Raw genomic sequence first — 26,196 nt, 5'->3', positions numbered from 1 at the left:
ACCACCAGCAATATTGACTGGTCTGACACCGCATTAATGCTGACAGCAGGCCTGGTTCTGCCAGCTTTACTCACACTGAGTATTTTACTTCCAAGCATTCCCACTGGGATCTGTTCACACAGTGGGACAACTCAGGGATTTGAGTTACTGGCCGTTGCAAAAGAAGCAGAATATGGCCCAGCAACATGGCTCAGAGATCCACCAAACTGCAGAAAACTTGATTCATGAACTTTGGAGATTTTTGATCAATATTTGTTCAAATTATACAAAGCCTAGTTAGAGGGATGATTAACTGAAGACTGTTTATCTTGATTACTGTTGCAATGCTATATAATAAAACATCAATCAACTTTTTTTTTTCTAACCAAATGTTTTTGGATGTATATTGTCATTTTTCTTGCTAGCTGAAATCTAAAGTTTCCTCTTCTTTTGCTCTGACTTTTCAGTACTTAGTGTCTCCTCCTCCAATAGCTCTACTACAAGAGATTTTCTCCCTCCAGCTTTCACATCTTCCACTGTTTCAATTCTCCAGAAGCTGAGGAGATTCTTGCATGTCATCTGTTGAGAGTGAGTCAAGGCACAATAAAAAAAAAAAAAAAAAGCAGGTTTCTCTCGGGGGACGGATGCTGTTCAAATGGCGACTGTCTGCCTTACCTTGGGCTCTCTCCCACCCCAGACAGCGCCCAGTACCACGGGCTGCAGGCAGTGGGCAAGTGTCTCTTGCCAGCCAGAAGCCTGCAGCGAAGGACAGACCAGGCTCCCCTGTGCTCTTTCTGTAAAAGATGGACAATGCACTTTTATAACATGTTTGCAGACAGGCTCTCCTGGGGGAAAAGGGGGATTTCAGGGGCTGGATACAGGCTGCACTGAGGTTTTTTTGGACAGAAATTCCCAAAGAGTGGAGAAAAAAAAAAAAAAAAAGTGTTGAAAATCTCACACAAAGCTCTTGCACTCTCCCCATGAAGAAGCTGGGAACAACCTCAGCTCTTTAGGGCTGAATAGTCAACACCAAAGAAAAGTAACAGGCACATCAGGGGTTTCTGACTGTTTAATTTGCACCGATACCTGCAGACACAAAGGTGGGGGAAGTCTGAATGAAGACAAGACAACAGCAACTCATCATTTTGCTTCTGATATTTTTTACTTACTTCCATTATTTATTTACAATCAGCCAGAAAACCTGACTCCCACTCAGAGTCCTTGGCAGTGTGAAGAGATGAGGCACTTTGTAATTGTTAACATGCGGAACAGCTGAATTGTTCACCCTTAACCCCACTAGGGTTGTGCAGGAAAACACTGACATGGTTTGTGTTGCAGTAACATGGCTGGGCCTTACCTGGGCTTGGTCTGTATAAAAGGCAAAGAACCTGCTCTGAAGAGCCTGAAATCTTCCCTTCAGAGAGAACACTGATTTTTTTTTTTTTTTATTTTTATTTTTTTTTTGAGTGAGTGAGTGAGTGAGTGATTTGAAAGACAAAAGTACCTAAAAGTGAACCCTGGGCTACACAACAGTTGCCTGCTAGCACTGAGCACCTCCTCACCCCCCAGGCATCATCGTCCAGGTCAGAGGCTGATCCTCCTCATCTTGCCTTGTCTTGAGGGAAGATTTTCAAGACAAGACCGACATCATCAGGAAAGTGATAAGCAGAGGAGGCAGGAGGTGGAGTGTCATGGCCACAGGACCCAGAGAGGCTGAGGACGGTGCTAGAGGAAAAAGAGAGGGCATGAGTGCAAAGAAATTAATGATTGAGCTGTTTCCCCATGGCGGAGAACACAGAACCACATAATCATCTTGGTTGGAAAAGACCTTGAAGCTCCTCCAGTCCAACCATTAACCTCACACTGACTGTTCCCAACTCCACCAGATCCCTCAGCGCTGGGTCAACCCGACTCTTCAACCCCTCCAGGGATGGGGACTCCCCCCCTGCCCTGGGCAGCCCATTCCAACGCCCAACAGCCCCTTCTGCACAGAAATCCTTCCTCAGAGCCAGCCTGACCCTGCCCTGGGCAGCTTGAGGCCACTCCCTCTGGGCCTGGTGCTGGTTCCTTGGGTCAAGAGACTCATCCCCCCTCCCTGCACCCTCCTGTCAGGGAGCTGCAGAGGGCCAGGAGGTCTCCCCTCAGCCTCCTCTTCTCCAGACTGAACCCCCCCAGTTCCCCCAGCCGCTCCCCAGCAGACCTGTGCTCCAGACCCTGCCCCAGCTCCGTTGCCCTTCTCTGGACACGCTCAAGTCATTCAATGGCCTGTTTGGGGTGAGGGGCCCAAAACTGAACCCACTCATCGAGGGGCGGCCTCCCAAGTGCCGAGTCCAGGGGTAGAATCCCTTCCCTGTCCCTGCTGGCCACGCTAGTGCTGACATAAGGCAGGATACCACTGGCCTTCTTGGCCACCTGGGCACACTGCTGGCTCATTATCAATCAACCCTCCCAGGTCCCTCTCTGACTGGCAGCTCTCCAGCCACTCCTCCCCAAGCCTATAGTGCTGCTGGGGGCTGTTGTGGCCAAGGTGCAGAACCCAGCATTTGGCCTTATTGAAACTCCTAGAGTTTACATACAGAACATCTCTTTATGCCACATCCTGGGAAGATCTTTGCATTTCTAACCATGGTGAATAGCACCACCAAGTCACAGCCCAGATCCAACACTCAGCGGAGGAGGAATCTCTGCAAGTGCTCACTCAGTTGAGACATCCCACCAGTGAGGATGCTCTCAGTGGGATTACAGGATGGCTTCTTCCACTGGACCCAGAATGTGCTCAGCAAGGCTTAAGACTCCTCGGCAGAACTGCTTGAATAGATAGGTAGTCACAAGTGTCACTGGAAGGGGTCTGCAGTAGTCCAGGTCAACAGGCCCAAGAGCAGCCAGCAGGACCTTCCAGGGCCTTGGCACAAGTGCTGCTGAGAGCGGGACCAGAGCAGCTTGGCCATGCTCACTTGAGCTAGGTGCGCTCACTTCTCTTTTACAGACAACTGAAAGCACTTTGCTTCCATAAGGCAGTTTTGATCCTTGCTGTAACCCAAAAATAAATATTTAAGCACAACAATCAGAGGTCCTAACATAATACATACACTGAAATTTTGGTGGGACGATGTTGATGTAGCCTTCTTGTGTTCCCCCAGTGAGTCCAACACCCAGTTTATTCAGCTCTGATTGTTTCTGTGTTTGGACCCACTCCCGGATGGGAGACTGGTTCTGCCATTTCTTCAGATCACGAAGATTTATTATCCCCATCAAGCCCTGAACATCAGAAGGTGTCAGGCTCTAGGAGAAATCAAAGAGCAAGAATTACAGATGTAAATGCAGGAATGGAAATAATACCTCTGACCAAAGAACCAACGAGGTTTCTGTTAGCAGATGTGTGAAGAACATGGAAGACAAGTTTCTGGTGAGTGGCTTCGCCTGGGACAGTCTTGCCTTAGGTTAGGGGAATGAACACGATGGTTCCACAAAGACTATCTCTGTTGTGCTCCGATGACAAGTCTCCTCCATGCAAGTGGAGGCCCCAGTCCCTGCCCAAAATCACTGTGCTTTCTTCCAAAATTGATATTACTGCTAATGCTCTCATTAGATCTGTCACATAGCTGTGGACTGTAGTCTAGTGGACGCCTGTACCCTGCTCCCACCTCTACTGCTGCAAGAGCCTGCTCTAAAGAAATTCCCCAGTAAGACTGGCTTAGCACTCACATGTGACTCCAAATTACAATTTTTAAAAAGTTTCAGGCCACTTCTCTACTTTCTACTGGTCTAGCACCATTTTGAATTTGATGGAGTGACTCCCAATTCACAGCAGTGGATGACGTGACCAAAACCAACTATTTAGCATAATATGAATGCAAGGAGTCAAACAATTTCAAGATTCAGCTCACCAGCAAAGAGTCTCTTCTTAAATTCTGCAAAGTATTAACTGTCATGTTCACGTGGTCCTTGCTTAGAGCTTTGAGATCCTCACCAGGAGCTCCCCCTGGGACCAAAAAGACAAAGTGTATTAAAGCATGGAGGAAAGCCCTCAGGTGAGCAGAGCTGGGTATCTCTGCACGCTAGGGCTATAATGATATCTTCAAAATTTATTAGGCTGTGGCTGTAAGAGTGAGTTCCAACTGCAAAATATATGGATGTGACTTCATTTGCCTGGGAGGTGTTATTGTGTTGGCCATTAAACCCATCCCTGACAATGCCAGACACTAGACAGAGGGTTAAAAAGAGTTTGCACAGGCTGTGAATAAATTATTGGCTTAACAGGGAAAAAAAAAAAAAATCTGTTTTGTGACATGGAGAAGGGCTATGAGATAAGCATTAAGCATTAGAAGCTTGATTTCTTGTAGATCTAGCAGATCTATCTATCCCATAAGTCGTGAGTTTGGTTTTGCCGACAATTGATTTGGGTAACTTTAAGTCAGGTACAGAATCTTTCAAGAATATTTTATGCCATCTACAAATTGGAAAGACCGAAACTTTTAACAACTTGGCTTTGAAAATTCCCAAATCTTAAGATGGCTTTTGATGCCTATTCAGCTTCTGTCTAAGACCTCTCTCTTTCCTCATAACATACTGTCCTTTTACATACCCAGATATGGTTCAATAAGCTCATAGTAAGCAGGTAAATAGTGCTGGTCTGAGAAAGCACGTTTTGCTTTAGCATATAAGATGTCCTTCGTATGCTGTGAACAGGCTGAAGGATTCAGAGATGCCAATCTGCAGAAAAAGGAAGATTTGGGGAGAGGAAAATTTTTATTCTCTTCAACATGAATAAATTTTGAATTATGGAGAGAAGCTAAGAGAAAATAATAATAGTTCAGGCTGCTGCTCAAAATGATAGGTCTTCTAAGTTATGATGGCTGATAAGTTTATGTGTTTGCAAAGACAGTTAATTAATTTCATTTAGCAGTCTTTAGAAGGAGTTTAAATTAACGAACTCTTTTGCCTCTAGACAAAAGCATACACGCAGACCATATCCGTTGTCAGCTGAGCTGCAATAAAGAGTTTGATTGCAAATCTGAGCCCTTCCCTGGCAGGCTGGAGAACAGCAGGCTTTTAAACCTGGACACAGAGCAGGTATTAAGCCGCTTCCCAGACCTCCTTTCAGTGAGTGGAAAGAAAAGGAAAATGCACTGATGGGAAAGTGCTTTTGCAAGAAGCCAAGAGCATCACAATATTTGACTCACTTCAGGCTGCTGGGGTCTATCATGTTCAACTCAGTCCCGTTTAGAAGGCACACGTATTTCGTACCGATCGCATTCAGGGCGGAGGCATTCAAGGCATTTCCCAAATCAATGTATTGTTTAATCATTGCAGAAGCCTAGAAACACATTTAATTTTTTCAAAAGTTAGCTTGAATCAGAATTTATGTTTTCATCCTCAAAAGAAAAACAAATGCAATAATTACAAAAATAAAATCGAATCACTTCACATCTATTTGTTTAGATCTCAAGAATAAGTCAATCTATTTTTGAACCCACTAAGCTAGTCCTAAACTAGCAGCTCCCAAACCAGGAAGCAAAAGTGGGCAGGAAAACAAATCTAAACCCTTACCTGCTCATCAGGGGGCTGATTTTTTAGCAAGTCAGCCAGCGTGTCAGCTGAAGTTATCCTCCATTTGGAAATATCCTCAGGGGTGATGACAAAAACAAGGGGGCCCAGTTTGGGGAGCAGACTTTCAGGATACCCATCAGGGTACGTCTGTGGAAAAAATGTTGTTATTGCTATGAACACTCATCATCATGCCCGTGCTTAAGAATTTATGCTCTTTGCACAATTAATGTGGAAAAGCCCAAAAGGTCTACAAGGAATAAGAGAGCAAAGCCATTGAGATTGCTTGAGCACATCTGTCCTTTTTCTGCTTGACAGCTCAGGCAAGCAGGCCTGGGGGGAAGGAACAAAACCCAACGCAGTGTGAGGTGACTCAGCAGGGACCCGGGTGGGCAGTGTGCCTTGCAGTGGTGAAGTCTGACCAAATATTGTGCTTCTCTAGCAGCAGCACAGCCAGCAGGTCAGGGGAAAGGATTATTCCTCTGAATTTGGCTGGAATTTGTGAGACCTCCATCTGGGTATCAAGTCCAGTTTTGGGGCTCTCCCTGGTACAGGAAAGACTTTGACAAAGACTAGCAAGTCTAGCAGAGGACCACGCTGGTTGGGGGGGCAGAAGCACACAACATACAAAGTGGGGCCTTGGGGATTAGGGATCTGGGTTTTTTAGTCTGAAAAAGAGACTAGGTGAGGATTTTATTACTGTGTTCAATTGTCTAATGGGAGATTATAGGGAGGATGGAGCCACACTCTTCTCAGAGATGCACAGTGAAAGCATAAAGGCCAATAGGCAATGAAAATTCTGATTAGATATTAAAAAACCCTATTTTCACAGTAAAGGTGGTCAAACAGGGGAAGATGGTCCCAGAGAGATCTTGGAGTCTCAGTCCTTGGAGATACTTAAATTCAACTGGACAAGTCCCTGAGCAACCTTATCAGTAGATAATTTGACATTCTTCAGCCTGGCATTACCTCATCCAGATTCTCCTTCAGCACAGCTAATTGCTGAACACTGAAAGCGTAGGTCAGTATCTGAGAGAGATGATTCTCCAAAGAGACATTCTTCAGGCAAGCACGTAACTTCTCAGGATAGTAGTAAACAGGCATCAATTCATCATTAAGAACCATCTCTGTTACCTGCTTGCCAGGCGGGCAACCTGTTGAAGCAATTATCAAATGTGCTCAGTGTTAAATCCTTTTGCTTCTGGAGAGGAACAGGTATGCCAACATGGTACCACACTTCTCTTGGGTGACCTGCCACCAAGTGTTTCACAGTTCAACTCAGACACATTTAGGGAGACCCACAAGCATTGGGGGCAACTGAGAGCAGGGGGAACGCTGCCATTATGGATCAGAGAAAGCTTCCATACCATCAGCACGCTTATGCCTAGTAGGCAGGAGTTCTTCAACAACAGTGGCTAGCTGTTCCCTCGACAGAGGTGAATCGTGTGCAAAGTTTTTCAGCCAATGAGTTAAAGCATCCTGCAAGAAAAATGTTTCATCAGGGGGATACTGCAATCTTGGGTGTAACACTAGCATCACAAGTAGCCACACAGAGACAAGAAACTTCATCATTAAAGTACTACAGGCAGCAGACCTGCTGCTGTAAGCCCAAAGATCTTTCCTTGGTGATCCAAAGGTAAATTTCTAAATGCTTAAGCTCTATCATATCCCATGTCCCACAAATGATTTTACCATCTCACAAAGCACTGTATAGAGGTACTACCGCTTCCCACCTCTGGTACTCTTGCAGCAGTTGCAGGAAGAAGATGACAGTGATCTAGATTGGCAGTTCCAGGCTGTCAGTTTGATCAACCCTCACTTCTCACAGATCATCCATCCATCCCCTTCGGCACCACACTTTTAAATGAAGATGCTACTGAAAATGTATCAGCTGAACAATCCCCATCACGCTTCTTCCAGTCACCCCAAACTCCCCACATGTCTGTGAATAACCCACCTTGGGGATCTTCTGAAAGATGCTGTGATCAAACAGAGGAATCAATCCACTGAGCTCATTCAAGGTAAAAGCTGACCATGTTACAGGAGGCCTGCATACAAAAATTAGCAGAGATCAGCTTTCAAGAAAGAACAACAGAAAAAACGGCTTAAAAGATGCCAGAGTTATGTCCTTGTAACATTTGAACTTAAGAAAACACAAGTGTTAAACCCTAAAGCTTTTCAATCACTTCCTGTTACACAAAACCTCATTTCACCGGAGCAGGAGGAATTTTTAGTAACATGAATAAGGGCAGCTGGACGGGAAAACGGCATTTAACAAAACATTGTTTTCTTAAGCATGAAACCCAGAGTATCTATTGCGTACTATCACCCAATTCAGTGCCAAGATCTCAGGGCATTTGACACAGGAAGGGAAAAATATTTTGCCTCCTTGGACAATGTCTCTCTTAGCTATAGTCAGAAATTTATCAAGCATGTGTCACTTTGACAGGTAAAACCAGAATGTTTTCTGAAAGTCAGTGGCTGACAAACACCTAGAGTCCACCTGTGTTCATCAGGACAGTCTTAGAGAAGTTTGGTTCATGAAAAATAAACCAGAGGAAAGGCTTTTCTAACTAGAGCAGGTGAGAGACAGAAGTGACAATGTATTTTTCAGTGGAATTCCAGTCAAACCTTTCAGCTGAAAGGCGTTCAAATAAAATAAATCTAAAAGGCCCAATGTGAAATTCAGAAGCAACAAATTACTCAAGTTTTTGGTCAAGCTGGTTTGCTAGAGTTCACTCAGCTCTTAAGAAAACAATGGTTTTATTTAAGAGAACTGTTTTGCTGATGCTCAGAAGAAAAATTCATACCCAAATGCAGTGTTACCACTGCTGATGACACTCCTAATCGCTTCTTCTTGATCAGGCAGGAAAGAGTCGCACTGACTTAATCGCTTCAGCAAATTCCCACCAGAATTTCTGATGTATTCTCCACCCAGGTCACAGACCAGACGTCCCAGAATCTCTGCGTCTTCCTCATTCACTTCTGTGCCAGGAATTTTCTGAAATAATACAAGACAGAGGCATTAGAGAGAACTGAATGCCACTGCAGACGCACATTCTTGTTCCTGCTGACAGCTGACAAGCCCAAGTTCTCCCCAGCCTTGTGCAGAGCTGTCCCTGACCACGTACCAGACATGCTAAAGCTCCCAAGAGCAGCTGTTTCCGCTGAGACGATTCTCTTTGCAGAATGTCAAGATTTGCTTTCCCAAGATTAGCAAAGTACTGCCTACAGCTTCCCGTTGCTGCATAGTCTGAAGGACTAGAAAGACAAAAACTCCATGAATTCTAGTGAAAGGTATCAGTTGGTCAGGTTCAAGGCTGTTCACCATATACCGTGTCCAATATAACACCTTCCACATCCACAGACTAAACTCTGTGCACCTGTTGGTCCCAAAGATCCTACTCCACATTTTTTAAAAATTTGTTTTCACCTTAAGGAATCTATTGTGTGACTCACCTTAAAATTGTTCAAGATTTGGATACAGAATCACAGTGAGTAGCTACCAGAACAAAGAAATCCACTCTACTGTCCGTTACCTTTGATGTTGGTAGAGAAAAGCACAATCACAGAGGCCAGAAAGTACTAAAACCACATACTGGTTTCGTATCCAAACAGACATATTTAGGAAGAGCTTCATACTGTTTATATTAATATGATGGAAGGTTGAATCTGAAGGGACCTTAAAACCTCTTTGCAAGCTTTCTGCAATCTGATTTTTTTTTCCCCCCCCTGTAAGGAGGCCTGAACAGGTTTGAAATATATATCAAACATGAACCTGTCATTACCAGATAGCTTATAAAGTAATTTTTCCCACTAAGTACTATGGCAACAAAGCGAAAACCATTGCACAGTTACCTTAAAAACAGCAACAGGTCTTTAGGATAGCTATCTAAATCCTCGGGAATCCCATGCAGCGTCACCATCTTCACTAAGCAACTCAGCTGAAAGGACACCACAGTTTACATTGAAGATAGAAACCAGCATGAAAATGTAAGAAAAAAGAGGACAACTATAAAGATTTTACTCTGCTCCAAAGTGAAGGAGAAAAAGAAAAAAAAAAAAAAAAAAAAAAAAAAAAAAAAGGCAGATATCAGAGGTTTTGGTTCCTGACTTCTCTCTTCAGGGAAATTTGGAACTGTGGGATGGAGACCCAGGACCAGTTACATTTGTACTAGTTCCTTAAGCTGAGAGTGTTTTTGTTCTTGCTGAACAATCCTTGTTGCGATCTTAACAACATCAAACATGACATTTCGAAATACAGGAACTGACCTGGTCTTCTCCTAGCTTAACATTCTTCCTCTTCATGACTTTGGCCAGCTCCTGAAATCTTTCTGCTTCCATCTTAGCTGCACATGTGAAGCCTTGGAGGACTGACTGGGAAAGCCTGAACGTTTACAGAAGGCAAATCAGAAAGGCAAGGACTTCAGGAGAAAATTCAGTGCTGATCTTCTACATATATAGTGACAAAACAACAAGCATAAACCTCCCTCATTCTCAAAACTTAATTCTCTCCAAACTCCATTCCCTCAAAACTACTAGTTGTCCTACATGGGAGAAGAAGAAGCCACCATCAGTGAAATCAATATAAACTGGAGACTCGTAGTGGAAGTAGAAGCACAGGGACAAACTCTCCACCCCAAGTAGTATCGCTGTATCCTGAATTACAAGATCAGCCTCCCTCCTGTGTTTCCAGCACACGTTACATGTTGAAAGCAAAAGGGAGTTGTGCAAATCCTCATCACTGAATATAGTTAGCACAGTCTGGGAGAGGTCAGGGAAAAGTCCTTAAAACTTGAATAGCTTTCTATATGGAAAAGCTTCTGTTGTGAAACCAGCAGGACAATGATGTTGACTCCATTGTTTTTTCCATATATATATATAACGTATTTCATAATTTTTCTTCTCAGATACGAGAGCTGACAGAAGACACCTATCAGCTCCGCAAATTTAATTCCTGGAGTAGCAAGACTGACATATTCTTCGATTAGAAATGCCTTCCACAGGGGCAGGAAGAAGCAAGGTTCCAGGTGCAGTCTGAACCAGCAGCATCATTTTAGAAATCAAGTGTGGCTTACGGGTATATTTTGCAGCTGACACCCTGGTAAATCTTGGTGCTACATTCCCGTGCTTTGGTTTGCAAGGTACTCCCCATCTGCTGCTATGGATTGAATATGGTGGGTCTGCTGTACATACCAAAGGGAACATGGAAACTGCAATTAAAGGAAACATGGAAAACGCAAGAAGAAAAACGCTACCTGCTGAAGTCAGGTTCTGCTTTTATCACATCACTGAAAAACATGGCAGCCTGTGAAGCAAAGCCAGAGTGTCAATGCCTTACCAGGCTCCTTTGCAACATTCACCTGTATTTTCATACAGATTTGCAGAGCGGACTCATAGCTCTGTAGAGCCCAAGGCTGACGCTGAGGGGCAAGAAGGACACAAGCCACTACCATGTTACCTGTTCTCTGGTCCACGTTTTACTGTTGAGATCCTGAATATTGGGCTTCTCTTCCCCAAAAACAAGCAATGATTTTGGAATGTAACTGGCCAGAGCATCAGGGATATATTTAACCAGGTCACCAGGGTGGCCTACACTAGAGGAAATCTTTTAAAAAAACAAACAAAAATGTATCATTCAAACACTGTGGCTAAAATAAACAATTGCTAGAGAAGAAATGATGAGCTGAAAAGAAGCCAGGCAAATTCCCCTGCTGATCATCTGGGCATTTCTCAGAGACCTAACACTATGAAATATTTCCTGTTTCACATATTCATGAGAATAGGAGAGCTGTGTAGAGCTAATACCTGGGGTCTGGGTGAATGGGAATGATTCTTATCAGTTTCCCACCTCCTGGCTTTATGCCCTAAAAATGTTTAACCAGCCAGGAAGGAGGGACAGGTCTTTCTTTCCTCTCTGCCAACCCAAACAGTGTCTCAGCTTGCAGAACAATGTTGTGGCAGTAGACGTTATTTCCCCAGTGCTTCACATAGAGCCCTGGCTGCCCCATGGCCCCAGGACATGCTGTAGGCAGGGCCTCTGGTGCCAAACACAGGTCAGAGTCTTTCCTACCAAAGGGAGGATGAATAACAAACTCCAACACTACACATGCACCTTGAAGGTTAAAATCAGGGTGAGAAAAAAGGCAAAGAGGTGTCCAAACCGGACACAATCACATGGGGGGACAAAATAGTGTATTGCTGAGGATCAGTCTACTCTAAAAGGGACTTTCTAAGCCACCTTTACTTCTCAAACGTTCTTACTCCAAACCATGACAATATCCTTTCTCTGGGACCATCTTTTCAAATCAGTGGGAAGTAGTTTCTAGGAGTACCCTGTAAAACAACTGTCTCTTCTGCCCTCATCCCCAGGAGGCTTAGCAGGACACGCTGGCTGGCAGCCAGGGACACCTACACAAGCACAGTGACAGGGACATGAGATGCCTGTCCTGCTGCACACTCGGTTTAGCAATGACAAACACCCCCATGGGAATGCTGTCTGGGTGTGGGAGGGTGTGCCTGGCCCCAGGTAACCAGTGTTCTTAGCTGTGAGTCACCAGAGCTTTGCTAATTTATGATGCCTGAAGAGAAAAACAACTTCACCTTTTCCACAAATGTCATTTTCAGAGCAGAGGGCAGGGTCACCATTCGCTGGACAAACTCAGGCAACTTAATGGCTTCCAAGATCACTTCTGAAGACAGACTTCGAAGTGTGCTGCTGTTGAGACCAGCCACCAAGCTCCCTAGCTTTGCCAGGCTCTGTCCATCTGGGATCTGAAAGGTAACGTGCGCAGGCTTGCGTATGTGAAGAGTCAAACATCACTTGCTGGCAGGCAGCTATACCATTTGTGGACTTTATCCTCCATACCTGATAGCCAGAGCTGAGCAGTTTGTTGATAATAGCACTGGACTGCTCAGGGCTCCAGCCACGAACTTCCCCCAGGGCAGGAATTGATGCTTCAAGGTCTTTATCACTGATGCTGTTAATGTCAGATATGGACAGCCCAACTGCAGCCTGGCCCAACGCACGCAGGATTGCAGGAGGGAAACGCTCAAACTTTCTCACCAACGAGGACGCAACCTGAAAAAGTCCCACACGGGCAGAAAGTCAAAGGAGCAATGAGGTGAGCCTATCAGATTCTACAGCCTTTGGATGTCTTAAATCACCAGACTTTCTGCCTCAAACTTGTGTGATGCAGCCTGTTGATGGGCTGACTCCACCCACTGGGAATTTACAGATGATGAAACACCAGCCAGACGCCACAAAAAAAAAAAAAAAATCAAGAGGACCTGCAGGAGTTTACAGAAGAGGAGACGTGAGAGTTGAACCCTCAACCCTCACAAATTTTGTCTAGGTGAGTGAAGAACCGAGTCACAGGGCTGGACAGGATTACCTGCAGTTCCTCTGTTGTCAGGGAGGAGGGAGCTCTCCTTCTAGTTATTCCTCTGTGTGTCGAGTTCAACGGGCAGTTCTTGCTGATCCTCTGGGCCAAGCTCAAAGCGTCATCTCTGCTCAGGTTGCTCACTGCTGAGGGCCTCAGGTAGCAAACAAATCTGTCTGGGAGACTGCAGGTGGGTGACAAGGAGGAGAGGTTGCTGCTATGACAGACAGTGGCTCTGTCAGATCTTTTCTCTTTTTCCAAAGGATGCTCTTTTCTAGTGCATGTTTCCCCCAATTCATTTTAGCTCTGATGCTCGTGTTTACAGAGAGCAGTGCTGCGCCTTGCAAAGCCACAAAAGCACATAAGATGTGCTGTTGGTCATTAACTGGTGGCTGGCACTGCACGACAGTCATTACCCCAGACTTGGAACTCAGGGTCTGGCTCTCCCCATGATCAAGCGCAGCGCAATTATACGAGAAACAGAAAAACGCTTTAAAGGTTTCATAGAAGCAGCCATCAGAATCACCACTCAGCAAACTGTCACTAAGTTTTGCTGGCGGTTCCACGCTAACCTGTAAGCCGGGTAGGAAGTCAGGTCAGGTCCCGTACCTCGATAAGGAGAAACCAGGCCCAGAGGTCAGTAGCCAGGTATAGTACACAGCTGTCTCCCGGAGCAAGGTGAGGTTGCTGATCATTTCCATATTGACTGGATCTCTGGCAAATTTTTGAAGCTGAGGGTGTTGACATGAGGAAAAAAAAAAGAATAAATAATTTAGATGGATACTTTAATCCTGACAGTCACTTGAGACAGTTTGAACAAACCTCACTTCACAAAATAAAGGTTTTTTCACCTAGCTTTGAAGTTGTGAGGAAATTTATTTTTTAATTAATAGACTAGGACTTTGTTTTATTTATCTTTGCATTCTGAAGGCATGGAAGCCTCTCTGTGACTGCTGTAAGGCACAAAGGTGAGAGAGCTGCTCAAGAACATGGCCCTGCCCCTACAGAACCACTCACACATGCAGGCCTAGAACAGTCATTCACTAAACCAGGCCCAGACATTGGTCCAGTCTTGAGATAAAGTTTGGGTTTGCTCTCTTACTGACTCCAGTTTGCCTTCTGCAGAACTACCTATGTGAAACCAACTTCTGTGCAAGTGCCTGTTATCACAAGAAATCATGATGTGAGAAAAAATAAGAACTGAAGTGATTGTTCACCAAAAGTAAACAAAATAAATGTTCCTGCTAGCAGCATCTCCATGAACTTTGGTCAGGGCAGGAAGACAACTTCCCAGACACAGAGTCTTTTGCACACTGAAGGTTCTTCATCACCATGATGAGCCTGAACTTACCGTTGGTTCATCACCAAAAAGCTGCAGGTCTCCAACAGTAGCATGCTCCAAAAATGATCCAAGATAATTTTGAAACCAAGCAGTGGAATTCAGACCTGGAACAGCTGCACTGTAGCATTTCTGCTTTGATCCTGCAAAACAGGCAGAAACCACAAAACTACAGACTTGCATTCTATCAGGAAATCAGCTGGAGATTGGAGACTTCCGAATGAGGAACAGGTTTCAGTCTACGAGAGAACTCAGTCAGCAGAGAGCTCCCTAAGTGCCTCTGATCACACATGATGCTCAAATCCATGTGGTCGTGCATTCAGATTACAAATGCACATGGACAGGGTAGAGGCCTCCTTTCACAGCCCTCCAAATATTTCATCACCAGTCTCTTTCCTCCTCCCTTCAAATCTGCCAAAAACTTTTTGCAGGACATTATATTTTTACACATGAGCTACTGCCTGGAGACAGGGGAGTGTCTTACCTGGGTCTCCTTTCTGAGCTGAATTCTTTAGAGCTCTCAGAACCAAATTCTGCACTGTTCTTTCTCAACAAAAAAATGCCATTTGCACAGGATGTAAATCAGCATAGGACTGACTGTGTTGATTTATAAAAATCCTGGATTGATGAAGCCTTCAGGCAGGGAAATTATTTCTGATATAATACCACTTATCACTGTCACACTCAGCCTATTTCCACTGAAGAGATAATATAAATTCAGAAAAAAAATTAAAAAAAATCTGTGAAGCCTCAGCCCTGTAACAGATCACAGCTAATGTTGTAGCATACATCAGTGGCTTAAAGCATTCTGTTGTTTCTTAAAGAAAATCAAGTCATTTACCATCCTGGATGAGGTAATATTTGATCCCAGCATAAAGATTCCTCTGTTCTCCCACTGGAAGGTCAGAATATATGCCATTCAGGGCAGCGACTCTAAAGGTGGATAAGAAAGGCAGACATCTCAAACACAGATGAAGTCAAACCTGGTAGGGTTGGATTCTCATAGAAACAGCTCTCTTTTTTTTATATTATCAATCACATCCCTTTTCAACGCTACCAGTGTGGTTTCCCTTCACAGCAGCCCCCATGATCATGCCAGGGCTGCACTGCCCACCCTGTGATACTGCTTTGGGAACGCAGCGCAACCAGGGTCATCCCCCATACGCTGACTGACACAGAGATCAGTTTCAGGGGCTGCAGGGGTGTTACAAAGCCTTGGGGAGAGCTGCTCAGAAACTGCGCTGGGGCCTCCAGCGCTTGTGGGGTTTAGCCCCTTGCTTTGGGAGGCTGGAGTCCCTTTCCTATCGCAGCAACGCAGGGCTGAAACAACGGTTGTGTTCAGCACTTACATCATCCAAAATGTCTCGCACAACACGTTTTTGGCACGGAGGCAAGCAAAGACCTTGGGCTCGACCAGGAATGGCTGAAGCCCCTCATGGACCCACTGAGACAGAACGGGTGGGCTGCCAATGTCAGGTACTTGCAGCATCCTCTCCCACAGGCCATTGATGAAGATCATGTTCCACTCGAGAGAAAGAGGCACATGGGAAAACTGAAGGCAAGAGGCAAGAAGAAACACATGAATTCAAGTGAATATGGACTTCTAAGCAAATATTAACATAAATCCATTTGAATCTGAACATTATGAACAGAATCATCCCTAGCAATAATCCCCTCTCTGGACAGCAACTCTTCCACCATAGCAATATTTATGCAATTCAAGAGCAGTCAGACTAAGTCACGTTGGAACCCCAGGTCTGTGTTGCCCCTGCAATTAGCAACACACATGAGCTCATGGTTGTTATTCCTGTCTTCCCAGTTATTTCTAACAGCATAGAACTCTGCTATGTTGGTGGAGATCTGCTGATTGAAACGGTGCCCTTTTTAAAATAAGGTAATGTTAAGGTTAAAAACAAGGTAATGTTTACTAAAGCCTTCCACTGGCATTAACATTACAGATGAACAAACAGCTGGATATGTGATACCCACCCGCTGGCTGAACATAGTCAGAGCAGCTACAAGCTTCTTGGCATCATATTTGGAAAAGAACAGAACAGAGTATTCTGGATCCACAGCACTGGCAGGTTTAGGGTTAAGGCAAGAATATAAGGATATGAGGAAATCATCCTGAAGGTCCTGGAGCCAAGCACTCTGAAAAAAAGGAAATCCATATAGAGACAATTAAAGATGTGTCATATTTAGAGATGCTGCAGTATGCAATCTCTTTCAGGTCGGACTCACTAGCTCACCTACACCTGAGCATTCAGCATGGGAAGGTGATGAAACCTGTTGACAGAAGAGTCAGAAGAAAGCCCAACTTACACTGACTTAAAGCAAGTCTAATATTACCCAGTTCCAAATACTGGAATGCTGGATCTTTTTGTTACCTGATCCGTGCTCCTCACAAGCAAATGGTGGCTTTAAAAAAACTGTATTCAAAATGGTTTTCCACCAAAAAAAAAAAAGTGCCATTTAATCAAAGTAGAAACTTCCATAGGAAATTTCCTCATTTCAGAAACATGGGATAAACATAAAAAGCCAAACAAAAACCCCACATACAAATATTTGAAGAAATGACATCTTTTCATTAGAAACATTTGTCGGAAAATACAAGTTGTTGTCAACTCAATTGCAACTACTGGCAGCACAGCAACTTAGAGATAATGACAAAAGCAAGAAAGGAAGTAAACCTGAAATACTCCAGATGACATTTTCCACACTGCAACTACTTTTTATTGTGCTTTTACCACTTCTTATCATGGTTTACTCCGATGGACCAGGGTCACTGTCATGCAGAGATTTGTTTCAGTGCTATGATGCCAGTTTTTAAGTACTGATTTGTTTTGGAAATCTCCTTTATCCCACCTTCTCACTTAAGAGGTTTGGAAAAGGCAGCATCCCCCATGTGCACAAACAGCCCCAGAACGGCCTCTACAGTGGCACAGCCACTCCCGAGCCTCATGACACAGAGCATGTGTGCCCTGGGAAGGTGACATTGCCACAGCTCGGTGCTCTGGATGGTCCCTGTGTCCCTGTGTGTTTGGCCCCATCCTTTCTCTCAGTCTTGTGAGGGAAATCTCACCAACCTAGCCCCTAAGCCTGCACCAGGCTCTGGCAACTCACTTCACAGCTGATAGTAGGGCTGCTTTTAAGATGGAAACAGCACTATCGTCAAGGAAAACAAAACACTAGCTCATATAAAGAATATCTGCCGTTACCTTTGCGCAGGCGTATTGACTAAAAGTGAGGCTGCAGGGGGAAGCTTGGCCACGGGCTATCTTGAGAAGCATCTCCTGGCTGACACTGGTTGGAAAAAAGCAAAAGACATCACCTCCAGTGCCGCCAGCTGCCCCAGCCCTGCCCCAGCTGGGGGCAGAACTGGCTGGGAGCTCACACTCCGTCAGCAGTAAGTCTCCAAATGCAGGAATGGAGCCCAGCTGCCCAAGCACGAGTCCAGGCAGCCAGAGAGAGGTTTAAACGCCCCTGACCACACTTTTTGTTCATGGAAGTTCTGTTCACCTGCATCAGGGAGAGCTGTTAGCTACTCTGGTGTAAAGGATCCAGCCCACCCACTAAGGAGCAGGAGCAATGCCAGGCAGCCATAACAACAAGGCACAGCCCACATAACAAATACAGAAGAACAAACAAACAACGCAGATAATAATTATTTGCTGTCATCATTTGGGAGCGTGGAGACTTGTAAATTGTTGACCCTTTGGTAGAAATCAAGTTCAATGAAGGCTTGAACCAGACCTGTTTGAGTCTCAGGCCCCCACCACTAGCCATCCAAGCTCAGCACCAATGCCAAGGTTCTTGGAGAGATAAATACCCACGGCGTCAGGCTGGCTGACACACCAGGGACTTGCCCTGCCTTTCTTTGTCCTGCACACAGAGCCCCAGGAAGGTATTTTCCCTTCACTGTTTCAATAAGCACAACTAGAGCCCTCCCGGCCCACAGGCAACCCTGGGACTTTGTGGGGAGAAAGATGTTACACCTCCTCTCAGAGGCTTCCTGCTACTTGAAGTGACATCCCCAACAATCCAGTATCACTCCCAGGGAAAATGCTGCCAAGATAGTTTGCTGATGGTTCACATACCTTTTCACTGAAGCACACATGGCAGATTCTGCTTCCCCAAAAAAAGAAAAAGGGACAAAGATAAAGGAACTGTGATAGGAATATGTATACAGAAGCATGTCTGAATCTTCTTTAAGGAAATTACTTGGTAAGACACTCACCGTTGACAGGGGAGCTGGAGCACTGCACCAGGAGAAAGAGAGAAAAGAGATGATCTTATCATACAGGTACATGGTAGCACAACATTACTTGTGATCATTCCATACAGATAAGCACATTAGCTGCAACCATTTGTACTTGGATCTGGCCTGAAAACACACAAGTGCCCAGATCCAGAGCTCCCATCTTGCCACACTAGGGAGCTGTCACCTGCAAAATTCACATTAGTACTGGCTCTGTACTTCAAACAGCTGGAAGAAAGGTCCAGGGTTGTGTGAGTCCTCCCATCGCTCAGGCATGAGGCCAGTGGGATAGACTGTCCTGAACTGAGTGGGGCTGGTGGGTGTCACCACCACTGAACTGTCTAGTGATGTTCTTGCACTGAAGCCCTGTAAAGACCTGAAAAAGCCACCCGCACTCCCCTTGCTGCTTGGGAGACAAAGGGGAAGGGCACTTTCCACCCACCTCCGTGCTTAGTGCACTGGATCTGGCTTGCAGCAACGGATTCCCACCAGCGCTCTGCTATCAGGAAGGGGCCCACACTAACCACCAACACACACACGCTTTGCAAGTAAAGACACGGATGACATATATTTTAAACACGGGAGTTTGCCTTACCAGGTATGTCCCAGCAGAAGTTGCAGCAGCTCCCTGCCAGCCTAGAAGACAACATACTGTGATTTTAGCAGCAAATCCAGGACAAAGCTCATTCCCACAGTCCAGCCTCTGTCTGGCTTAACAGACCCTGAACACCACCCATCTCACTACATTATTTTTTCCTCATTCTTGACACAGTATTTCACAGAATCATGTCTGTTACACCTTTCTGTTGGTTTCTCTTCGACTCTGGGACAGCTGCCTGGGTGAACAGACATGAGGTACTCCTCTATCCACTCAGGTCAGTCTGGCAGGGGACAGAAATGTGGTCTCTAGATGATATAATGGATAGCAGACACCTCTATCCCCAAAGAGCAAAAGGCAGGGACCGTGGCAGAAACAACTCTAGGGATGGCTTTTCTCTCCAGGACTTCCTTGGCCAGTATCCCTCGTGTACCATGTCCAGCCCATGGTCAACAATCAGCCTGGGAGACTGAGCTCCCCATGCTTATACCTCCATGTTGGTTTTAGGTTTGCAGCTTCTACTTGTTTCTTACAGTGTCCCTATCAACATGTCCATTGTAGCCAAGCCTGTGTTGTGTTTAATTCATTTTTCCTGCAAAGTCCTCAACTGGATTAAAATCCTGCTTGAGAGTTTGACAGGCATTCACTGAAAGAAGCCAACCTGTCACTGCTGGCTCCTGGCAGGTTTGTATAAGTCCTCCACTTGTTCCTTGTTTCCCAACTTTTGCATTGTTCCTGATAGCAAATTAAATCTCCCCTGCCAATGCCATAAGCTAGAAAGGTGGTGAAATGCAGGCTTAGAAACAGTAACAACACACAGAGACTCAAATCTCCCTGGTATTAGTATTATTTACTTCAGATTAGGAGGCTGCCAAGCTCAGCATCTTCTATGTACAGAAAAAAAGGGGAAGGTAGAGACTTCCCACTAGTTGCTGACAGGACAGAACAAGTCAATGCAAGAAACGCTACATGAAATGAGAGGCAGGGAGAGGGAGAAGGCAACAGTTAGAGGGTTAGAGGGTTCTGAGGTTACACTGCCAGGCTGTCACAATTTGCCAGCACTGAATCACTGCACAATTGTTTGTTTCTCTAATGGCACACTTGGGACTCGCGGTCAGCACTATCACCATCCCCATCTCCTGGAGCAGCTGTGCCCAATCTCAGCCCAGGTGAGGCAGCAGAGCCCTGCAGAGCTGTCTGCCACAGCCTCCCCTGCCCATGCGTGCCCACCACCATGCCACACGACATGCCCAGTTTGCACCATTCTCCTCCCACCCTTTAGCTACATCCTCTGACCCATCACGGTGCACAGCAGACCACAGCAAGCCCAGCTGCCCTGCAGCCCTGAGCACCCCCCTTCTCTGCAAGCCTTATTCATCTGCTCAAGGAGTAACCCAGCACTGAGGTTCAGCAGTTCTCTCTTAGCAGGGAGGACGACACCAACTTTAGTGACTTTGGACCAGGCACTGTAGCTGACAGGAGGCTGAAGTGGCTACAGAGATCACCCCCACCCATGTCTCATCTCCTGGACCCATGGACTAGCTAGCCTAGGGCTGGCTGAGCAGTGCCCAGCATGCATGTGGAGGTGTGGTAGAGCTCAGGTTCAGCACAATCGCTCCATGGCTCTAACACGTCAGTGACTTCCAGCCCTCATACCCCTCCTGGGGGAAGCATGGTCAGGATCGGTGTTATCTACAAATATTTGGTCAGAAGTGACTTATGAGGGCAAATGTGGAGGAGCTGAGCCCCAAAACCAAAACCCAGAAGCAACCTCCTGTGATTCCTCCACACCATATGGCTATGGGACTGTGCTAAACCAGCCCAGGACAGCGTCAGTCAAACCCACGGTGATACCTGGGCACAGAAAACAACAGGATGGGAGACGCTTATCACTGAACTGTGACGGGGAAGAAGAAGAGGAGGAAGGCAGCGGTTTTCCTGACTATGGATGTGTTCACCACCCTAATGACCTGAATTAGGAAGGGGATTGTAAAATAGCTTGCAGAGATGGACAAGAGAAGTCCCTAATTAGTATAATAGCTTTTTTGATTACTAACTACTATACGTTTTTGGTCATTTAATTAATGAGAACTGTCACTAAGTAACAGGCAAAGAAAACACACTCATAGCTGGGCAAATGCAGCCTTAACACACATTAACTTTACTCCTAGAGAATGTCCTGAATGAGTTACCAAAATAGTAACCAGGAGTTCAGTGCCAGAGGCTGGCCCTGAGGCCATGCTCCCCTGCTTGCAGACAAAGCTGGGCTGTTTCCACCGTGAGAATTGCTTCCTGCTCACCTCAGGAATGGACCTTGGAAACAGAGCCAAGCCCTTTGGCCCCACTCTTGGAAAGCTCTTACACATACATTTAACTTTAAGCATGAAGATCGACTCATTGACTCAAAGAGCAGTGTTCAGAAACACGCCTGTGCAAGAAAGAAGAAGAGGAAGGGTGGTTTCTCTGTCTGCAAGATCAAAGAGGACCCCAACTTACTACCATACAAATCCTTATTGTATGGCCACAAATCCTTCACCTCACAACATCACAACAAAGGCTATGGACTCTGCTCGTGTCATGAACCACCTCATATATGTGTGCATCACTCTGGGAGCAGTATCTTTCTAAACATTGCTTTCCCTCCCACGCCTTGATAGTGCACAGGCATGCTAGGCTGTGGTGAAGCCTTCCACAGGGGAAGAGACTGTCTCCTTCACCTGTGTATGCTGTGCTGTTCCCAGTTCAACTGCTCTCCACAGTCCCTCCTCCTCCATGAGGGCACTTCTGTGCCACGAGGTTGCTGAGCGCTGCCTGGTCTCCCACTGCTTCTTTACAACAAGGCCATTCACACTGACAGCGTGGCAACGCTATGCTTAGATGTCCTCTCCTTCCCCTTCAGAAACCTGTGTATGGACTCTCAGAAACTTGTGTTTTCTTTCTTCTCTCTAATCCATCCCCAAAAGGGCAGCGCACGAAGTTCTTGGATGTAAATTCTCTACAAGCTCAGCATATTTCTCATACTCTGCCTTCCCTCTGTCTCTAGTTTTCTATGGTAGATTGATGGGGACAAGCAGGGCCCAAAGAAATGGAACTATTTCCCACGGCTGAATGCTGAGCCAGCGGCCAGCATGAGAACATACCACCAAAATGACTGACCTGCCAGACTTAAAAGCATTTGCATTAAGAGTCATTAACTTTTACAAGCAGCCTGTGTACTTCTGCTGGACAGAGACATCCCTCCCTGTACAGGATGTTAACAGAGAATTGGGAAAACATCACATTTTCATCAGGGTGTCTCTAATACACTGGTCAGTTTTGAACAGGATCAACAGCTTAATTAGAAAAATAAAGAGAAAAAAAAAAGTTATCTGTGTATTTGTTTTCCTTCCTAGTACTGATAACTAAGCCAACTGCAGAGAAAATGATGGTCCCTTTATGTAGCTGTCCCCAGTTGGTGGCTCATTAGCTTGTTCACAAGTTCACGTTTTATTGTTATCAGTGTGTCCATACCTAGACTTGTGCAAAGCCTCCGACACTGTCCCACATGACATCCTTGTCTCTAAATTGAAGAGATGTGACTTTGATGGATGAACCACTCGGTGGATAAGGAACTGGCTGGATGGTCACACTCAAAGAGCTGCGGTCCGTGGCTCGATGTCCCAGTGGAGAGCAGCGACAAGTGGTGTCCCCAGGGCTCAGGATTGGGACTGATGCTTTTTAACATCATTGTTGGTGACATGGACAGTGGGATCGAGGCACCCTCAGCAAGTTCACCAACAACACCAAGCTGTGTGGTGCAGGGACACGCTGGAGGGAAGGGATGTGCCATCCAGAGGGACCTGGACAGGCTGGAGAGGTGGGACTACACGAACCTCATGGAGATCAACAAGGCCAAGGACAAGGTCCTGCCCATGGGTCGGGGCAATCCCAAGCACAAACACAGGCTGGGCGAGGAGTGGATGGAGAGAAGGACTTGGGGGTGTTGGTCACTCAACACAACCCACCAAAGTGCATTTGCAGCCCAGAAAGCCAACCGTGTGCTGGGCTGCACCCAGAGCAGTGCGGGCAGCAGGGCGAGGGAGGGGATTCTCCCCCTCTGCTCTGCTCTCGTGAGACCCCCCTGCAGGGCTGGGTCCAGCTCTGGGGCACCAACATCAGAAGGACACGGACCTGCTCGAGCAGGACAAAAGGAGGCCACGAAGATGCTCAGGGGGCTGGAACACCCCCCTGTGCGGACAGGCTGAGAGAGTTGGGCGGTTCAGCTGGAGAAGAGAAGGCTCCGGGGAGACCTTAGAGTGGCCTCCCAGGGCTGAAAGGGGCTGCAGGAAAGGGGGGAGGAACTCGTCATCAGGGTTGTAGGGATAGGACAGGGGGTACAGTTTTAAACTGATAGAGGGGAGATTTAGATCAGATCTAAGGAAGCAATTCTTCCCTGTGAGGGTGGTGAGGCCCTGGCCCAGGTTGCCCAGAGAAGCTGTGGCTGCCCCCTCCCTGGAAGGGTTCAAGGCCTGGTTGGACGGGGCTGTGGGCAACCTGGGCTAGTGGAAGGTGGCCCTGCCCATGATGGAGGGAGTGGGACTGGATGAGCTTTAAGGTCCCTTCTAACTCAAACTGTTCTATGATTCACTGAAAACATGATCTCACGTCTGATGAGGAAGGAAAAATAAAGCACTGACACTCTGAAGGAAACAGAGATCCTGCTCTGGAATCCCTTACTACCAAAAAAACAGAGGGAAGGAAAATAGATGATTACAGATGTAATCAGGTTCAGCTAAGATTATTTCTTAAGTGCTTTCCCAGAGACACCTGGATAGTCCAACAGAAGGAGCAGTGAGCAGACAGCTCTACAATGACAGGAGAATGAATTCCAATTTCATCTTTCTACCCCGTTTATTATAAAAACTAATACATTTTGGTTCACAGATACAAAAATAAACAAGCATAAGTAAAGGCTGAGCATTTAGAGCAACTACCACAGTAATGTTGAATGGTGTTTCAGCACAACTTTCTCTTTTGAGGATTATCTCAACTACAGCTGCTGGTATGAAAAATCCTCCCAGGACACATCATTCTCATGGTAATACTCACCAAGCAAAAGGAGGAAGCCCAGCCCTGGGAGTAAAGGTGGCATTTCTGCAAAGGTCTTCAGAGCACCCACACATGCAGGGAATCACCTTATTTCAGCCAAGAAAAATTAAACACGAATAATACTTAATTGCAAAGCCAAACTCAGAGTAGGCAAGTTAAAAGATGACTGTCTGGCAAGTGAATGTATACGTGCTACACGCTTCACAAAATCTATCTGAAACCAGACCCAACGCACACAGTAAACTACTGAGGGTCTGCCGTGTCTCAGAGTTGTTGCCTGAAGAAAATTCAGGGTTAGTTAAGCTAGATTCAGTGCTGTCAGTGCCTCAAAGTCAGGCTCCCCTGTGGCAGAAGAGGGTAGGAGGTTGCACAACCCCGTTCGAGGAGGGGGCTAGCTGTGGCACTTACCTCCGAGCCGCTAGTCGCTGGGCACTCCGTGTGCAGGATCGTAGAGGGCTGCTTTTCACTGAGCAAACCAGGGCGTGTCCCTGGCTTCTCAAAACTGCATCTGAAATTACAGGATGGATTTGGAGCACTGGACACACCTATAAGTTCTTGAGAATACAAAAGTTTAGCAGTACAAATAAACGTGTGTTATTTGTTAATGCTTGTCATTCCTAGGATACAGTAGGAAACACTGTGCCTGAAGCAAGGCTGCCTGGAGTGAGCAGGATGAGAGCAGTGAATAGGTGCCTTCCCTCCCTGCCCTGCACGGGATGTATTTGGCATTTACAGGAGGCAATAAAGCTGTGCTCCTAGGAGAGAGCTGCTCTAGGACCACTTTCCTCCAGGTACTAAAGAAATGTTTGTCATCATGAAATGTTGTTTCAGTGGAGCTTAAAGTGTTTAGCCCTTTTATTGAAATTTCTGCTTACCCTAGTCGTCTCCAGCTGGAAAACCCAAAGAGAAATACATCCTCTGCTGGCCTGCCAGGCCACTTTCAGATCACAGGCATGTCAAACTGGGAACTCTGCTCCAGGCTCATCGAGGTAATCAACTGAAACACAGAGCTCTCCACCAAAGTAGAGGAATCAGGGTAGCTGAAATCAAAAAATGCAGCCCTGAGGCAGGCTAAGGCTAGGACTGGTGCAGGCAAATCCTGTAGCAAGGGCATGTATCTTATTTCCTTGATGAACTTGTCCTTGCTGAGGTGCTCAGGGCACACTGACCTCATGCCAAGGTGCCCAGCATCTGCACCCAAGTACCATGTGGGCTCTTGTATCAGCACCCACTGTAGCAGCTCTATAGCACTCACAGCATTACAGCAATGAGACCACTGAGCAGGAAAAGTCATTATCCAATGGCTCCAGAACTGTAATCTCAGAGATCTGTCTCCTCATCACCAGAAGTGCCTTTCTCTCAACAAACCTTCATTTATGTCCTCGCTGCAAAAATCCTAAGACATAACTTTATGGGCTTTCCAATTCCTGCAGGCAGTTCTATTTTAAAAACCAAACAACATCCTTAATAGAGAGACCATATGTAGTTTTAAGGGGTGTTTACAGAATCACAGAATCATCTAGGCTGGAAAAGACCTTGAAGATCATCTAGTCCAACCATTAACCTTACATTGACCGTTCTCAATGTTTATGCAGTAACTGCATGCTGCAGGAGCTGAGGAATGGCTTTGCTCTGCTCCCTCAGCTGAATCACATGTGGTGGTGTTTCCCATGATCTCCCCAGACCTGTGCATCAGCCATCAGGACAATCTCCTGATTTTGTCTGAATTTGGGTTCTCCTCAAGCTGTCAGCCTGTGAGCACTTCATCAAGAAAAACTTGGCAAGCATAATCTGCAAGAATAAAAATGAGCCTTGCTGCAGATTCTAGCAAGGGATGGATATTCCACCCATTTCAGACTTTTCTTCACTGACCCTTGGATCTGATCCCCCAAGTCACTAAAGTTCCCACAGTAACTCTCTCAATTTCTCTGGACACAGCAGAGTAATTTTGCATCCTCAGATTTGAAAAATCTTTGGTCACTTTACTGATGCTTTTCAAGACAAG

The 26,196-nt window shown here is 45.9% G+C and overlaps 1 protein-coding gene across 2 annotated transcripts; it reads right to left on the bottom strand.

Annotated features, from left to right (window-relative positions):
- Positions 1 to 1,132: 1,132 nt before the first annotated feature.
- On the bottom strand, positions 1,133 to 24,651 carry MSLN (mesothelin). Of its 2 annotated transcripts, none has more exons than XM_074919316.1 (29): positions 24,600 to 24,651; positions 24,192 to 24,277; positions 19,101 to 19,156; positions 18,485 to 18,506; positions 18,345 to 18,372; positions 17,466 to 17,550; positions 16,237 to 16,398; positions 15,597 to 15,799; positions 15,089 to 15,180; positions 14,260 to 14,390; positions 13,518 to 13,639; positions 12,921 to 13,092; positions 12,395 to 12,607; positions 12,130 to 12,300; positions 10,988 to 11,134; positions 10,785 to 10,834; positions 9,799 to 9,913; positions 9,385 to 9,470; positions 8,658 to 8,787; positions 8,337 to 8,527; positions 7,484 to 7,574; positions 6,894 to 7,005; positions 6,496 to 6,680; positions 5,530 to 5,676; positions 5,163 to 5,296; positions 4,565 to 4,692; positions 3,867 to 3,961; positions 3,069 to 3,261; positions 1,133 to 1,704 (listed from the first exon to the last, which is right to left on the bottom strand). In XM_074919316.1, exons 2-29 carry the CDS (start codon positions 24,232 to 24,234, stop codon positions 1,610 to 1,612), a joined length of 3,399 nt encoding a protein of 1,132 aa, XP_074775417.1. In that variant the 5' UTR covers positions 24,235 to 24,277; positions 24,600 to 24,651; the 3' UTR covers positions 1,133 to 1,609. The 2 variants fall into 2 exon arrangements, with proteins under 2 accessions (XP_074775417.1, XP_074775418.1); XM_074919317.1 differs by having other exon boundaries at positions 19,101 to 19,141; positions 24,600 to 24,650.
- Between the last annotated feature and the right edge of the window lie 1,545 nt (positions 24,652 to 26,196).

The sequence above is a fragment of the Athene noctua genome, chromosome 15 (assembly GCF_965140245.1).
Source record: "Athene noctua chromosome 15, bAthNoc1.hap1.1, whole genome shotgun sequence".
NCBI lineage: Eukaryota > Metazoa > Chordata > Aves > Strigiformes > Strigidae > Athene > Athene noctua.
This window is presented reverse-complemented; position numbering and strand designations above follow the sequence as displayed.